This window comes from Capra hircus, chromosome 4 (assembly GCF_001704415.2).
Source record: "Capra hircus breed San Clemente chromosome 4, ASM170441v1, whole genome shotgun sequence".
Lineage (NCBI taxonomy): Eukaryota > Metazoa > Chordata > Mammalia > Artiodactyla > Bovidae > Capra > Capra hircus.
This window is the reverse complement of record NC_030811.1, coordinates 75090538-75108576: the sequence shown is the minus strand read 5'-3', so window position 1 is coordinate 75108576 and position 18039 is coordinate 75090538. Positions and strand designations below refer to the sequence as shown.

General features: G+C 39.1%; 1 protein-coding gene across 3 annotated transcripts in view; it reads right to left on the bottom strand.

Moving 5' to 3' along the window:
• Positions 1-6997, bottom strand: part of RELN (reelin) — a 544299-nt gene extending 537302 nt beyond the window's left edge. For all 3 annotated transcript variants that reach the window (XM_005679214.3, XM_013963255.2, XM_018047261.1), the window contains exon 1: positions 6485-6997. In XM_005679214.3, coding sequence (XP_005679271.3) covers positions 6485-6710 — 226 coding nt within the window. In that variant the 5' untranslated portion in view covers positions 6711-6997. The remainder of the gene's footprint in view (positions 1-6484) is intronic.

The following is an 18039-nucleotide window of genomic DNA, read 5'->3' as shown; positions in this document are numbered from 1 at the left end:
CTATGATTTTTAGAAAGGGCAAGTGCATGTCACAGAAAGATGAAGCTATTTTTTTTTTTAGAGAAATACAAGAGCCAACTCATCCACTTTTATTATTATAAATATCCAATGAATAAAATACATGGTAATTACACACTGTCTGTATATATACTAATATTTTTCATGTTATAGAGGAGAGAAAGGTTGAGAGAGTGACAGTAAATCTGAAAGGAAGAAAGAGAAAGAATTAAAGAAGCAAAGGAATCAAGTTTTGAAGCAGGGAAGAAGGAAGAGGCGAGGGAAGACAAGGCCCTGTGATGTGAAGGGAAAGAGCAAAAGAAGAAAGAAAATGAAAAAAAAAAAAAATAGGAGGAAGACAGGGGACATGGGAGAAAGCACGTGAGATGCAGGCGGAAGGAGACGGGGGCAGAGCAGGAAAGGCCGAGAATGCCGATTCTGAGGTGGGCATAGCGCTTATTGGTAAACCACCATCAGCCCTTCTTCACGTCCCTTGGTGCACAGGCGCCAACATCCACCAATAACCGGGGCTATCTGAAACACTCATGAGTTCTCACATAGTTTCAGAGTCCTTTAATCAATGAAATTTAGTTTGCTTCCCAAAGTTTTACGTTTCTAAGGAAAGCTAAATTAGCATTAAAAGATAACCTGGGTTTTCAATGTTTACTTGGGAACCTCGTAATTCCTATAACTATCTCTTTGTGGCATTCAAAAACTATCTAATTACATTTTTTGAATAATTAGAACTGCCTTAAGCCACAAATCAACATCTGTACATTTGTAGTGATCCTTCTACACACTCCAAATCCAGCTGCTACCCTTCGCTCCTACAGGACATCAAATAAAAAGGAAAAATATGTGTGGTTTTAGAGAAGCACGTTAGAAATAATTGGTTAACCTGTAGGCACAGCATTCAACCCTTCAGAAGCTCTGCCTTCAATGAGATGGGCATGGCAGGTGACCATGGCAAAAATTACTCTCTAAGCTGCACAACAGACACCAAAGTGAGATCACCTCACGTGAAATTTCCTGAGAGCCAAGAGTATTTTTTTTTTAATATACCATTCTTGTGTTTGAGCAGTCATTAAGAAATCTTCGTATCTGAAAATTCAGTTCCAATTTCTGAATATATGTTCTTAATATTTCTTTAAGTTTAATAAGATTGATACAGTTTTATTGTTTTATAAATAACTTTAAAATCAGTGGGGTAGGAGAGGGGTGGATTAACCACCCAAGTTATCCTTGAAGCCAAAACATTTAGATAAATGAATTTTCTTTATCATATGTGTGTTATGTCATCACCCAATCATAATGCAAAGCACTTCTTTGCACACTGAATCTACCCCTTCTAACCAAAAGCACTGAGTGTAGGGTTATCCATTCTTCTCTACTTTTATATGACATAAAGAATTTTTAAAAGAAGAAAGAGCTTTATATTTTTCTGTGAAAATATATACAAGATTTTTTTAATGCCAGTGTTTAAAAAGTACCAGTAACTCATTTATGCTTTTCCAGTGTAAAGGCTACCTGAAATATATTTCAAATATACATGCATTAGCAACTATTTGTGAACATTAAAGACACAATAAATGTCAAGGTGTCATCTGAAGTCATTGGAAGAATAAGTATGGCTTAATATGCGACATATTCTATATAACTAATAATGTAAGATTTCCAGATCATCTATAGAGTTGACCAATTCCAGGCACGGGAAAAATAAATCAAAGATAAGTTCTAGATATTATCTTTTGAATGGTACTAATTTATGGAAAAAAATGTGAAAACACCTATCATTTTTTAAAGGTGAAAAGACAAATTTATTGGAATAAGATGGTTCTATGAAAAATATATGATTACAATGATACAACTTTTATTCTTTACCATTTTTGATTAAAATAAAAATAATAGTTTAAAATAAAGATTCATAAAAATTAGAGGAAAATATTCTAATTAAATAATTTCTAGTAATGTAGTGCTATGACTGAAGTAAGAACATCTGCCTAAATTAGATGTTTTCAATTATGATTCTAAAGATCTATTTTTTGAAATTCACACAGGGAATATATATTAAATCAATGTTTATATGATTTAAGAAACAATTTGAATCACATCAGTAAAACATATCTGAAATAAGTTGTAGAGCACGAGATGAAATATAAGACAAGTAGAGGAAAATGCTTTAAAATGTTCAGGTGTTCATAGTTACATACAAGCAGGACACAGATGCAGTTCACTTATAAATTGCATTTGACAAATGATTCTGAGTTTAAATATGCTGATTCCAGAGTCAGAGACATATAAAGAACAAATATTTACTCACCCAATCAATAACTCAGTTACCTCAGCAATAGCAGACTGCTATTAATTCAAATAATTGCTAATTCAAATAACTGCAATATTAAATCAAATAATTGTTATTTAATTCAAATTTTTAAAAAATCATTCCCTTGAAAGAAATTTAATCTGGAGTATATTATCAAAAATTGTATCTGACATACATATCATTCTAGTAATTGAAGTCATTACATTGCACTGCCTTTGAATGGTGATTTTTAAATGGCAACCAGTTGATTCCAGAACACATTTAATATAATACCAATAGTGGTTACAACAAAATACCCTAAATACTTTATCCTGATTTTACCTTTTTTACATAAACATTCTGTTTTAGCAGTTGAAATTGGTTTTCCCACACACTCCACAATATGATTAAATAAATAACAGAATGAAAATGTAGTACGGAAGAACTACCAGTAGTGATACTGAATTTATAAAATACAATCAAATCCCCTTTATAAAGCATCATGGTTTATTACCTATTCGCTTCTGCTTAAAACAGATATTTTTCCTCAATAAATATTTTAGAGCATATTTTTCACTGTATTGGAACATTTCCCTCACCTTATGCCACTGTAATAATGGGTATTCTAGTCTTTTTAGAAATTCAGATAAATTGTCTCATAGAAGCTCAGGCACTTTTCACAGACTCATTTACTTAGGCTTTCACAGATAATGTTTTTTTTTTTTTTTTTTTCTCTTATATCTGACCTCTCCTTTCTGATGACTGAATAAAGCCCATCCTGTGAGTAGGCATTTTCTTTTTACAGGATGTAAGGTTTATCCAAGTCTTTCTAGTTCTAAATATACTATCTGTCTGCTCAATGATGCCCAAATTCTTTTAAACAGAATGGGAAAAACATCTCTCGACAGTTGTAATTAAGACTGTGGGAGAATAAAACACTGACAAGTCACAGTCACTACAAATTGGTTGGAGGAGGAGGTTTAAACAAAAGGCTAAGGAGCTGGGGTGAAGAAGAGGGATTATCAGGGGAAAGAAAAGGTGCAGACATCAACTCAATCTTTGCTTGTTTCACAATCCTGACCTGGTCCTTAGGAGAAGGAGCAGTGAATTGCCAGGTGTGGCTGGGGAAGAGAATGGCTACCTGACTGGACCATCTAGGTTTCCATTTCCTATTTTCCCATCATTTGCAATTTTCTACCAAAAAAAAAAAAAAAGAAATTAAGGTATGGGCCTGGAAACCATGCTGTGGAAACTGACCATATTTGGAGATTTGTGCAAAAAAAGGAAATTCTAGGAAAAATTGCTCCGACCCTGAGACTTTCCTAATTCAACATGATATACATACACATAGACATATCTTGCTAAATATACAACCATAACCTCTTACTGCTGAGTTTCTAAACTCATCATGCAGACACCACGGCTCATTGTGAATAACGATGCCCTTTCAAGAAAGTCATAGACAACAGATTTAAAACATACAAGAAGCTGACAACAGAGGTACCAAGTGATCAGGTGATGAGAATTAGTAGAGCTTCCAAAACTGTGAACAGATGAATACACTACTTAAAGATGGGAATATCTGACAATTCTGTTAGATACACAAATTTCAAATTCTTTGTATTGTATTTTCGTTGTGTGTTTTTTTCCAGAAGATTTTTCAACAAAAATCTTACACAAATACGACACATACAGAGACCCATAATATTGAACTCTGATACTTGCCTCTCCATCTCATATTCTGTCACAGACACAAGTCTCAGAGGGTAGCTGACACAGCCTGATCTCCAGTCATGTTCTGTGTTAGGTAGCACTATATACAATACCTCTGTCTCAATGCATTCTTTTAGATAAAAAAGTAACAGTCATCAGCTGTACCCCAAAATCATTTCCTCAAATGCTGAGTTCAGTGTAAATCACAGATAAGATAGTTTTCCTGACATAACTCACATTTTAAAGACAAAAAATTAGAAATAAAGTCTCAAGCTAATATTTTGTATTTCTTAGTTTAAAAAAAAATGGTCAAATAACCTAACCTAACTACAACAGTATATTAGGTTAAAATTTCTTACTATCAGTTCAATTCTTAAATAGATGTTACATAATTAATTTTAAACATTAATTTCCAAAAGTCTATAAGAAAAGGAGACATGTATAAGCATGATTTCATTTTTAAACAGTTCTTCTACCTGTAGAAAATTTTACAAGGAAAAACTTAGTGAAGGCCTATAGCTACAGCCAGTTTCAAAATCTAAATATTTCACAAAACAGGTAACAGGAATTTAAAATCCTACAAAAACCACTCACAAAGTTTAGAATGATTTGATCGTCTTAGACTTACACAATAAAATTTCTCTACCTTTTCTAGTGATGGAAGAGGTAGAAATTGAGACTTTCCCACACAACTTGCAACTTGAAGTGTTACACTGCAATCTTACTCTCTATCATCTATTTCTTTTCAGACTTAGAATGTGATTATGGGCAGTCTTAGGCTGACTTACATTTGCCAGCTTCATAGTAAAAGCAAAGTCTACGTCATATTTTTGGTATTTTTAAGTTTTATATGCTGGCACCTTACAAAGGATATGGAAACAGAGGGGGCAGAAATGAGGCTTTGTATTATCACAGGTCTTCTATCACAACCTGACAACCACATCTTTTAGCCCAGCCTTGACTCTCTACACCTTCACTAAGACTCACACCAAGTGACAGGTTCAATCCATTGGTCTTCGGGTGAGGTCTGAGTTGCCATCATATTGGCTGGTCCTTTTCCTTAAAAGATTCTCATGAACTCAGGAAAACATAAGACTGCTCTTGAGAAGAGAGTAAGCACAATAAGTGCTTTAAAAGAGGGGACTAGCTACAGAAAATTAATGTTCCAAAGTCTGAAATTCCACCAAATTAGACTTCTGCTTTACAGACAAGGCTGCCGCCATGCCACAAGAAAGCTGTAAAAGCACTATTTTAAATCTCTAGTAAGCATTTAGACTAAACATTTTAAAGCGGATAAGAAGGGTTTTTTAAATAGAAAACTTAAGGTTTCTTATCATTTTTATATCCATGTTTATCTGAAATGCCAGCTGCTCCGTGGATTATCTCCTGCTATGCCAATAACTGTTAGCCCACAAAAGATGGAAACTGGAACATGAAATCACTAGACAACAGTTTCTATTCGGTTGGGTATCAGTATTTTTGTCTTCAGATTCTAATTAAATAGTGCCTGTTGCCGCTTAAAAGCGCCATGGAAGTGAAATATTCAGAAGTTCCAGCGGAAATAATAGAAAATAGACAATATCTTATTTTCCCACATACTCCATTAACTAGCTTAAAACATAAAAAATGCATGCACTACACAACATTCTATGGCTTGCAGCTAAATTGTACCTCTTCAATCATGTTTAATTTTGATGAAGGGCTCCATAATGATCCTTTTTCAAAAGGTATCTTTAAATGATAAGGAACTTCCAGTCCCTACCTGGAAATTAAAGCTGTGCAGATTAGAAAGACATAATCATTAATAAACATCACAGGGATCGTTCTACAAAGAAAAGGCACGTTAAAATAAGAGGAGACTTAGAAAAAAAACACACCATTTCCTGACATTTTCAACGCCACTTTCGAATAGAGCGCTGGAAGCAGCCGCTCCCTGTCAGGAGGGCCGTTTACTCTGAAGGAACCGAGAAGGACCCCTGGCCGAGGAGCTGCGGGAAGTTTGCGGCGGGCGGGCGACTGGCGGGGCGGCTGCGGACCCGGGCTCGTCAATCTGTCACCGGCGGGTCCGCAAAGCCTAGCGCCACTCGGCTGCCCTGCAGGGGGAACGAGAGCAGGGACAAAGGTCTGGAATCCAAGGACTCGGGTTAAGGAAACAAGAGGCGCGAATTCATTCAAGTGTCAGCTGTCAGAACCACGAGTGAGGAGGACCGAATTTTCTGGCCTTTCCCTGCCCAGAACCCCCTCCTCTCGGGGAGACGCGTGAGGGGAGCGTGGGGAGTCGGGGTGGGGGGCGACCGGTGAATAAATTCTAACTCGCAACTCTCTCCCCCACTAAGTTTGTTTTCTCTCCCTCCTCCGAGCGCAAAGCTGAGGTAAGGGTTGTCACGGTTCAGGTTTAAATGGCCCCTGGGAAGAAGGAAAGCGGTACAAAGGTGCGCTGGCCGGTGAGAGCGGAGATGCTGAGGTACCTACCATGGTATTCTTGTCCCGGAACGTAGTAGGTGGGGTGGCCCGCAATGTGCAGGGAAATGAGCACCTCGCCCTGCTCCCCATCTCCTTCCAGCTCCCCGTGGTGAGTGCACAGGAAAAAGAATGGCGAAAAGCGGGGGTAATAGCCCACCGCCGCGCGCGCCCTCAGCGTCGCCCCCAGCAACAGCGCCAGGAGGAAAGTCCGCGGGGCCCAGGAACTGCGCTCCATGCCGCCGCCGCCGCCACCGCGCGCCCCGAGCGCCGCTCTCTCATTCAGTTTTGGAGGCACTGGGACCGAGGAGCCGCTCGGAGAGAATGCGAGAAGGCGGCGGCCGGAGTAGAGCGGGCGCGGGCGCCGAGCCCCGCCGGGAAGTTCCGCGGGAGACCGCTGCTCCCAAAGTTTCTTTGGCCCGCGGGAGCGCGGGGCCGGGCTGCGGACGCCGGGAGCGGCACGGTCGCTGCCTCGGTGCGCCGCCGCCGCCTCTGCGCGACGCCCCTCGGCCAGGCCTGGGAAAGCTCCCGCCCCCCTCCACACCTTCTTAAAGCCCCGGGCGCCGAATCCCCCCCGCCGCTGCCACACGTGTCCCGGCCGCTCCCCCGCCCCCGCGCGTCGCACGGCGCGCGCCCGCCTGGCCCCCGCCCACGCGGGCTCGCTCGCCGCACCTCGCGCTGCGCTGGGCGCACGCCTCTCGGGAGTCCCGGCGCCGAAGCCCAGTTCGCATTCTAAAGGGCCGCCGGGCGGGGTCGGGGGCCACGGAGTCCACGAAGCTGCCCTGAGGGACTTAAACGCCTGAGAGAGAGACGCTCCCGCCTAGGTGTCTGGAGGAGCAAAAGGACTGGATTGTCTCCTTTTGGCCCTCAGATTTCCCTCTTTTTTTTTTTTTTTCTGAGAGGAGGCGCGGAGGAGAAGGGCGGTGGGGCCCTGTGCTGGCGCCGGCTTCTTTGTCTGCGCGTGCTGCGCCTCGCGCCCCTCGGGGCTCGCCCACCTCGGAGCCTGGGCGGCCCGCATTGGTTCTGGGGATCCGCCTGCGACCCCAAACCGCGAGGGGCCCCTGCGCTTCTTTCAGACCTAGGCCTTGCGTCCCTCCCGCTGACCCCCGCCCCGCTCCTCGCCGCAGCGACAGAGCCTCGTCTGTAGCTGGATTTAAAATGAGATTAAGCGAAAGTAGAATTGGCAGCCTCAAGTGGTGCCTGGAAATGGTGATTTGTGATGCTCGGGTGTGGGGAATTGTGTGGCGGGAAGGGCTTGCGGAGCTGCGCCCCGACAGGCGCTCTTCTCTGGACTGTTCTGTTATTCATTGCTGCTGGGTTCTTCAGGCGGAGATGGTTGTAAATTTTTAAATCGGTGTTTATTTCCTTTAAATGTCAGCTACGACCAATGTCCCTGAGACGGGGCGGGGGGAGGGGGAAATGTTCTGGGGAGATGCTGGCAGCGGTGATTGAAGCGGGTGGTAATGAGCTGCTGCACAGGAGGCTGCGGGGAAGAGAAATAAAAAGCACGTTTCTAACCGAGGACGGCTGGCAGGAGCCCTGAGGCATCCAGAGCCAGGTTGCCAGGTTTTAATGCCTCTCTCCACCCAACCTTGGCTCGCCACCAAGCCCAAATAAACCGCACATACAGAAATGAGATTATAAAATTCGAAGGAACAGTGTCTTTGCCTGCATGGGGGGGGGGGGGGGAGCGGTGCGGTGAGGAGCGACAAGGAGGAGTGTGAAAAGGTAATCTTTCCAAGGGGAGACCTCTATAGTTACCTCGTTGCAAAGAGAAGAGATTGGTTGTTTTCCTCTTCTCCAGGACGAAATCAGACAGGTAAAAGGGCCACTTCTGGCTACCTTCTGGTTTCCCTCCCTTAAGAATCTCCAAGGACTCAACTGCTGTATGTATTTGATGTAATCATCGTTACTGCTGCCTCTCTGTGCTGGTGCAGGCTTTGGGCTGTAGGTAAGTTACCTGTATTTAATCCTCACACCACTCAGAGAGGCAAAAATTATCCCCATGTCACAAGAGAAGAAATGGTCAGAAATGTTAATTTGTCCAATGTCAGTAACAAAGACTGTCAGTAACGAAGCAGCCTGGCTGCTGGCTCCAAAGCTTCTCATCGGGACCTACCTTGCGATTATCCACAGCAACCCTAGATAGAGGTAAGTTACCACCACCTGTTCCCCGCAGGCAGGCAGTGTTGCCTCAGTTACGGGACACTCACTGGCAGCTGGCAAGACTGTTACCACCTTTCTGTCCAGTTATGTGAATATAACCTAAAATAAAATGAATCACTTCTAGAAAGTATCCAAAACTACTGAACATTTTTAGGTAAAATGTTTATTATGTGCCAAGCATATATTAACTCCTTTAATCCTCATAACCCAATGGGGAAAATATTAGTAATAGTACATATGAAGAAACTGAAGCACAGAGAGGTCAAGTGACTTGTCCAAGATCACACAGCTGTAATTGTGAGAGAGCAGTGACTTGAACAGTCACATTTTAGAGTACAGCGCTTAACCATTGCAAACTCTGATGCTGTTAGAGGCATGGGATGTCTTTACCCAATGTCAGATTATCTCATTTCTTACACTGGCCTGTGAAGTGCATGCTGAGTAATTTTAGTTGTGTCTGACTCTGCTACGCTGTGGACTGTAGCCTGCCATGTTCCTCTGTCCATGGGATTTTCCAAGCAAGGATACTGGAGTGGGTTGCCATTACCTTCTCTCCAAGGAAACTTCCAGACCCAGGGATTGAGCCTGAGGCTCTTAAGTCTCTTGCACTGGCAGGCAGGTTCTTTACCACTAGAGCCACCTGGGAAACCCCATGGCCTGTGAAGTAAATATCCTCATTTTTTAAGAGATACAGTTGAGATTCACACAAGTTAAGTAATTTGTCCAGGGCACTCAGCAAGAAGAGGAGCCTGGGATCAAATCTGGCCATGCTTGATCCCAAGGTTGCCGCTTGAAATAAGCTATAAAGTAGCAAGACTTCCCTGTAGCTCAAAATGGTGTAGAATCTTCCTGCGATGCAGGAGACCAGGGTTCAATCCCTAGGTTGGGAAGACCCTATGGAGAATGGAATGGTCATCCACTGCAGGATTCTTGCTAGAGAATTCCATGGACAGAGAAGCCTGATGGGCTGCAGTTTGTGGGGTTGCAAAGAGTCAGACATGACTGAGCAACTAACACACACAGTAAAGCACTGATTGGTGCAGGTCACAGATGCACTTAATCCCAGAAGGTCTTCAGTTCCCAGGAAGTCCCCCTCTTCACTCTGTAAGTAGTAACCTCTTGTGAATCTCTTGGACAGAGAGACCTGGCATGCTGCAGTCCATGGAGTTGCAAAGAGTTGGACATGACTGAGTGACTGAGCTGAACTGAATGCAGGCTCAAATATGTGGCTACAGCCTCATGGTTATTCATTAACCAGCACAGAGACTGTTTAAATAATGCCCTGAGTGATGTTGAGCTGCCTAAGAAGGGGGTAGATGCTTGTACACTCTACTTAGCAGTCCTTTGGACTAGCATGTGTACATGTGCCCTTATAGTAATTGAGGCCCAAGTTCACACATCTCTGAGATCTTCTTCATGGAATCCCAGTTCAACTAATTATTATTAATACTTTTAAATATTTTTTTTGGTTAAATGAAACTAACACAAGATGGATATCCAATCACTATCTTCCTAGTGAGCACTTTGTCACACATTCACGTGGCAAACTGCATTATAATACAAAACTTTTAGCTTCCCAGATCATATGCTAACCTTTAGATCTTACTTCTATTTAATGAGCCATAATAAATATCTTCAGAAATATTTGTTTGGTCCACAAAACTACAAACCTTTGAACTAATGGAAAAAGAGAAGTACGCTTCAAGAAAATTTGGTTCACATCCAAAAAATCTGTAAAAAATTAAAATGTGATGTCAGAGGTGAAAATGAGTAAATCTGTGGGAAAAGGAGTTTAAAATAGGGTACTATTCCTCTATAGTTAAAAGAGCTTTGGAAAAGCCATTAGCCTATAAAAAAATACCTTTAAGTATCCTTAGACAATAAATTCATTTCTTGCTGATGAGTAGAAATTATTGACCAGTATTTGAATAGTCTTAACACAATAGAAATTAAATCATATACATATGAGATCCACAACTTTCAAATCGTTGGTAGATGATGACCCTAAATGAAACACAAAAAAGACATTAAGTTAAATTTTAAAGTTACAAGCATTCACTCACTGTCTGCCTTTCATTGATTTTTTGAGACAAAGTATCAAACGTTTTGGTGTGTGTAAGAATGTGAATCTCTGCTCTTATTTACTGTAAAAGTAAATAAGATAGGAAGTATATAAAATTTTTAAAAGTATACAAATATAAATGTGGAGATGGTGACATTGGTCAATTCTATAGGTTCCAAAATGGTGATGAAAGGTCAAATAAAAGAAAATCCTTCCTACACTAAGTCTTTAGGGAATGAAACCACTGAGAAAGGTGGGATATTTGAGGGTTGGCTCTGATATGCATATCTTGCCAGAACAAGTTAATTAATGTACCCCAAATTAAAAATACTGGGATAATTAAATCATGAGTCAATTAAAAAATCATTATATCACAAGTTCAGGCTGGGTGTGGAAATGGGAGATAAAGCTTAGGGCCTGCCAAAGGTAGGATGAATAAGATAAGTGCTACTCAAAGTGGAGTTTGCAGATTGGTTTACAAAATCTGTTGCCAATACATGTTGAGATGTATACAGAAATTGAGAGTGTTTGGAAACTCTTCTAGAGATTTTATAGTGCAGTAACAATCCAAGCAGAATTCCATTTTTTCTAGTAATTAATTTTGATTATATATGTACAAAAACAGTTGTCTATGATGGCTCACAGATAATTTGTGAGGCACCGTGATAGGAAATCCATGCATAAAGCTATATCCCATCCCCAAATAGCTAGACCCTCAATAATAAGTGAAAGTCGCTCAGTCATGTCCAACTCTTTGCAACCCCATGGACTATATAGTCCATGGAATTCTGTAGGCCAGAATGCTGGATTGGGTAGCCTTTCCCTTCTCCAGGGGATCTTCTCAGCCCAGTGATCAAACACAGGTCTCCTGCATTGCAGGTGGATTCTTACCAGCTGAGCCACAAGGGAAGCTCAATAGTAAGGTGAACTAGAAAAAAAAAATTTTCCTCATTAGCCTCAATCTTAGTGGCAAGCAGTGATGAGGGGTGTTCTCTCACCAAAATGTGAAACCACAATATGACTATCAAGAATCTGTGGCCCAAATACATACTTCTGTTTGATTTCAAAAACTTCAAGACAAAAACCAGTTTTGAACTGTTTTGGTTGCAACTGCTCCCAGGCACCTAGAAGAAACAAATTCAAATTGTCTCTAGGAAGAAAAACCCCATTCCTTTAAGTCAGGCTTCAAAGAATTACAACAGTAATGTGCTGTGCCACTGTGTTCAGTTGATCAGTTGTGTCTGACTCTGTAACTCCATGGACTATAGCCTGCCAGCCTCCTCTGCCCATGGAATCTTCCAGCAAGAATACAGGAGTGGGTTGCCATTTCCTCTCCCAGGGGGTCTTCCCAACCCAGGGATCGCTCCTGCATTGGCAGGCAGATTCTTTACCACTGTGCCACCTGAGATGCCCCACTGAACATATGTTCACAATCAAAAATCACTAATGTACAGACTTGGCCTTTCCATATATCAGCAGGAACAAGTTTAAGCCTGTGTAAAATTTAAAATATTCTTATTGGGATATAAAAATAAAATGAAAAACTCTTCTAACCAGTTTTTAAAATTAAAAAAAAAAATCACTAATACTGTGAGAAATCAGAACCCAGCGAGTCAATAGAAATAGTAAATAACTAGAATCAGACCCTCAAAGACTTCAAGTATTGGAATTATCATCTGCAGAATACAAGATGTATATATTTAATAAATGTAGAAAAATAAAATAATATTTCAAAAATGTAACTAAGATAGACTATTGAGAATGACCAGACATTCTCAAAGTGAAAAATAAAATTTAGAACTCCAAGGACAGAGGCATCTGCTCTGACAGTATGGAATATTAGACATTCTTGGAGACTTATTTCCTGTGAAACAATTAGATCCAGCATAAAACATAATTTTCTTATGTTATTGGGCTTATAGAAAGAGACCAGGAAACTTTAAAAATGAACCAACCATGAGGGGAAACAAGAACCACATGCAGTGAGCACATCTGAGAGTGTCTTCCCAATTATATGGAAATTCAATATATAGTAGCCAGGACTGCAGATCAGAAAAGGAAAAAAATGGGCTTTTCATTAAATGTACTGAGACAATTGATTATTCATATCGGAAATAATAAAATTGGATCTGTACCTCCCACCTAGGGCCACAGGCTTAAGTATAGGGCCTTTCACACTCATGAGCCTCCTTCAAGGCCTGAGAGGGGGATGAGATATGGGTTCAAGTGGTAAGATATTTGTGCAAAATTTGTAAAGTAAGTTAATCTGACCATACTAGTTAAGATAGCTGTCTTTTTCTATTTTCCCACCATATTTCTGTTTGTGTAGACTGTCATTGGAGTGTCTGTGAGCATTTTTTTTTGGATATGGCTAAAGGGAACTCGATTTGGAGATTCAATGTACTTGAATTTAGTTGGGTAATTTGGTGTGGTTTGAAGACATTATGTGTTCATAAAAGTTATTGCCAGCTGCTGCCCCAGTAAAGGATGACTTCCAGAAATACTGTTACCATCCATTCTACAGACCTAACTGGCATCATGATATGTAGGTACAGATTAGAGGTTATATCATAGACCATGTCCTGCGGCCTCTGGCACCAGAAATATATGGAGAGTAAAGAGGTAACGAGGTGTGAAATGCAAGAAGCCAGAAGCTAGTCTGGAAAATTCTTTCAATCATAAGATGCTTCAAAATGTAAGTTCTCTTCTGTCAGAAATACATGAAATAATGCCATGCTTGCAATTATAGCTATATTACATTTTTGATAGGATCACCTGAAATGTAATTTAACTCAACCATAATTCCTATATTCAAAGAGCATAAAGCTATAGTACTACTACAAACAGCAAATACATCTGTAAGTGGTCTTGTGTTTCACCATGCCCAATCTATTGAATCACATATTTAGTGTGTCTGATGCACCTTGCTTTGACAGTCTGATGTTTCTAGAAAAAGCAGTACACAAAATTGGCACTGATGCAGTGGAATGGCCTGAGAGACAAGCATTCCAGTGACATATCTGAACATAATCATCTGTACACTAAGATGCAGTATTAGTGTGAATCATTTGGTGATAAATGCATTTGACTGCTTTTGCTATGCCTTAAATTAATTTTATGTTTTTCATAACTGTTAACTATACAAAAAATTAAATATGAGAAAGAGTTATTCTAAGGAATGTCAAAAATCAAACTAAATTTAAAATGAGATAAGGTTTTAAAATGTCAAAAACTATCTTATTACAAAACAATATGAACCAAAAACTCTGATGGTTAATGTCCTGAAGACAAAGAAAAGAATTAAGATAGCCAAGAAAACATAAATGATAAAAATAAAAGTAGATAAAGAAATTATATATATATAGGTATATATATATAGGTGTGTGTGCGTACCTTCTCAAACATGAAATAAAGATGAGAAGATGAAAATAATAAAAAAAAATGTACATGATCAATACTTGAAAGTATAAAGCAGCTTCAATTTGACAAATTTGTTGACTTGGATAAACATCGTGATCTTTCATTTTGTTCTGTTCAGATGGATAATTTCACCACTTTAATGAGAGTTTTATAAAAATTTTTTTCAAAATAGTGACCTGATTAATATTTATAAAGACTAAAATCACACAATGAATACAAAAGCTTCTCAAGTAGATATTTTGAAAAAACAAGTTTTTAAGTGGTCAAGCCACTGTGAGATTCTGTCTGGACCATTGCAAAACTATAGGATTGCTTTTATTATTTTGTTTGTAAACTCTTTTAACAAAACATATGAGTTTGTTCATATAAGATGGATGTTCTGAATGGATGAATTTATTAAGGCCCCTCAAAATTTATGAAGACTCCTCAAAATATAAGAAATCTATGCAGTTTATGCTGTCAAAAATGTAGGAAAAGAAGTATTATTAATATAAAAGTGGGTTGGGCAGTTCACTGATAAAAATGTTATGCTATTTTCCTGGATTTTGTGAGGTTTGTGATATTTACCAGCTTTCTAAAAAAATTGTACTTTGTTTTAATTTTTCTTCCTAACAGTCATTCTCTTTTACACATAGTTTATTCTTTTTCTTAAAGAGGACCCCCAAGTTATATATATGTCTCATGCCCCGCAAGGTCTGGATCCAGCTCTGATGAGATACAGTATTTAGCCACTGTATATAGGTATATCCTTACCCAATATGAAAAGTAGCATCAATTCTGACTAAGGGGGCATTATTTCCAATTGACTGTGCTCATACAGTATAAGTTTTTACATATTTTGTGTGTTTTTTAATTTTATTTTTAATTGAGGTATAACTGACATACAGTATTATATTAGTTTCAGGGTACAACATAATGATTTGATATATTTTTATGTATTGCAAAATGATCACCACAATAATTCTAGTTAACATCTAATACCATAGGTAGTTACAGTTTTTTTCCTTGTGATTAAAACTTTTAAGAATTACTCTTTTAGTAACTTTCAATTAGGTAATATAGTATTATTAACTATAGTTAACATGCTATACCTTACATCTCCATGACTTATTTATTTTATAACTAAAAGTTTGGAAGTTTCAACTCTCCTTACCCATTTTCCCACTCGACCCTCACCTATAGCAGTCACCAATCTGTTTTCTATATCTATGAGCTTCTTGTTTTTTAAGATTCCACATATAAGACATCATTCTGTATTTGTCTTTCTCTGACTTATTTCATCCAGCATAATGCCTTTGAACTCCATCCATGAAGCTTCAAATGGCAAGATTTTATTCTTTTCTATGGCTGAATATTATACATATATATGTACACATATATATGATTTTTTTAATCTACTCATCCATCAATAGACATGATGGATGTTATTTCCGTCCATTTGGAAACAACATATGATTTGGAGGTGGTTTCCAAATCTTGGCTATTGTAAATAATACTTCAATAAAATATGGAGGTGCATATATCTTTATGAAGCAGTGTTTTCATTTTCTTCAGTGACTTCCCCGGTGGCTCAGATGGTAAAGCCTCTGCCTACAATGCGGGAGACCCAGGTTCGATCCCTGGGTCAGGAGGATCCCTGGAGAAGGAAATAGCAACCCACTCCAGTACTCTTGCATGGAAAATCCCATGGACAGAGGAGCCTGGTAGGCTACAGATAAATACCCAGAATTAGAATATCTGAGTCACATGGTAATTTTAATTTTTTTTTTTTAAGGAACTTACATACTCTTTTCCATAGTGACTGTACCAATTTACATTCCCATCAACAACGGACAAAGGTTCCCTTTCCTCCACATCCTTGCCCACACTTATTTTTTTCTTGTGTTTTATAATAAACATTCTGACAGGTGTGAGGTGATATTTCATTATGGTTGTGATTTTCATTTCCTTGATGATTAGTGACGTTGAGCATCTTTTACTGTATTTGTTGACCTTATGTTTGTCTTTGTAAAAAATGTCTATTGAAATCCTCTACTCATTTTTAAATTGGATAGTTTTTTTTTTTCTATTGAGTTGTATGAGTGCTTTATATATTTTGGATATTAACCTCCTACCAGATATATGCAAATTTGCAGATTTGCAAATATTTTCTCCCATTTAGTAGGCTGCCTTTTCATTTTGTTGAAATTTTTACATATTTTAAACCTTAAAGTCTACTTATATGACAAAAAAAAATTACTAAAATAAAGCTTTAAATGTGAAAGCAAAACTTTTAAACTCTTACAAGAAAGTTTTGTGCCAAATTTCTTTAATTGGCTCTGACTTAGATCTGTTCTCCACTCTTCACCACTATGAACTATGCTTGAGATGCTGACCAAAGCAAATAGTGTGAACAGGGTGCCTAAAGTTTCTGTTTTCTGTCTGAGTTTGGCCAGTAGAGAGATTGGGTAATCTATCAAAGGAGGAGGGAAATGAGGCAAAGGTGTTTACAAGGCTAGGACTGGGGTAAAGGGGAGTGTCAGGTCCATGAATCAAGGCAAATTGAAAGTGGTCAAACAGGAGACGGCAAGAGTGAACATCAACATTTTAGGAATCAGTGAACTAAAATGGACTGGAATGGGTGAATTTAATTCAGATGACCATTATATCTACTACTGTGGGCAAGAATCCCTTAGAAGAAATGGAGTAGCCATCCTAGTCAACAAAAGAGTCCAAAAAGCAGTACTTGGATGCAATCTCAAAAATGACAGAATCATCTCTGTTCGTTTCCAAGGCAAACCATTCAATATCACAGTAATCCAAGTCTATGCCCCAACCAGTAATGCTAAAGAAGCAAAAGTTGAAAGGTTCCATGAAGATCTACAAGACCTTCTAAAATGAACACCCAAAAAAGATGTTCTTTTCATTACAGGGGACTGGAATGCAAAAGTAGGAAGTCAAGAAATACCTGGAGTAACAGGCAAATTTGGCCTTGGAGTACAGAATGAAGCAGGGCAAAGGCTCATAGAGTTTTGCCAAGAGAACACACTGGTCATAGCAAACACCCTCTTCCAACAACACAAGAGAAGACTCTACAAATGGACATCATCGAAATAGACATACAAATGGACAATGCCAAAATCAGATTGATTATATTCTTTGCAGCCAAACATGGAGATGTATATACAGTCAGCAAAAACAAGACTGTTGCTCAGATCATGAACTCCTTATTACCAAATTCAGACTTAAATTGAAGAAAGTAGGAAAAACCACTAGACCATTCAGCTATGACCTAAATCAAATCCCTTAGGATTATACAGTGGAAGTGAGAAATAGATTTAAGGGACTAGATCTAATAGAGTGCCTGAAGAACTATGGATTCAGTTTCATGACATTCTACAGGAGACAGAGATCAAGACCATCCCCAATAAAAAGAAATGCAAACAGGCAAAATGGTTGTCTGAGGAAGCCTTACAAATAGCTGTGAAAAGAAGAAAAGCAAAAGGCAAAGGAGAAAAAGAAAGATATACCCATTTGAATGCAGAGTTCCAAAGAATAGCAAGGAGAGATAAGAAAGCCTTCCTCAGGGATCATTGCAAGGAAATAGAGGAAAACAATAGAATGGGAAAGACTCTAGATCTCTTCAAGAAAATTAGAGATATCAAGGGAAGGTTTTATGCAAAGAAGGGCTCAATAAACAACAAAACTGGCATGGACCTAACAGATGCAGAAGATATTAAGAAGATGTGGCAAGAATACACAGAAGAACTATACAAAAAAGATCTTCATGACCCAGATAACTACGATGGTGTGATCACTCACCTAGAGCCAGACATCCTGGAATGCCAAGTCAAATGGGCCTTAAGGAAGCATCCCTACGAATAAAGCTAGCAGAGGTGATGGAATTCCAGTTGAGCTATTTCAAATCCTGAAAGATGAT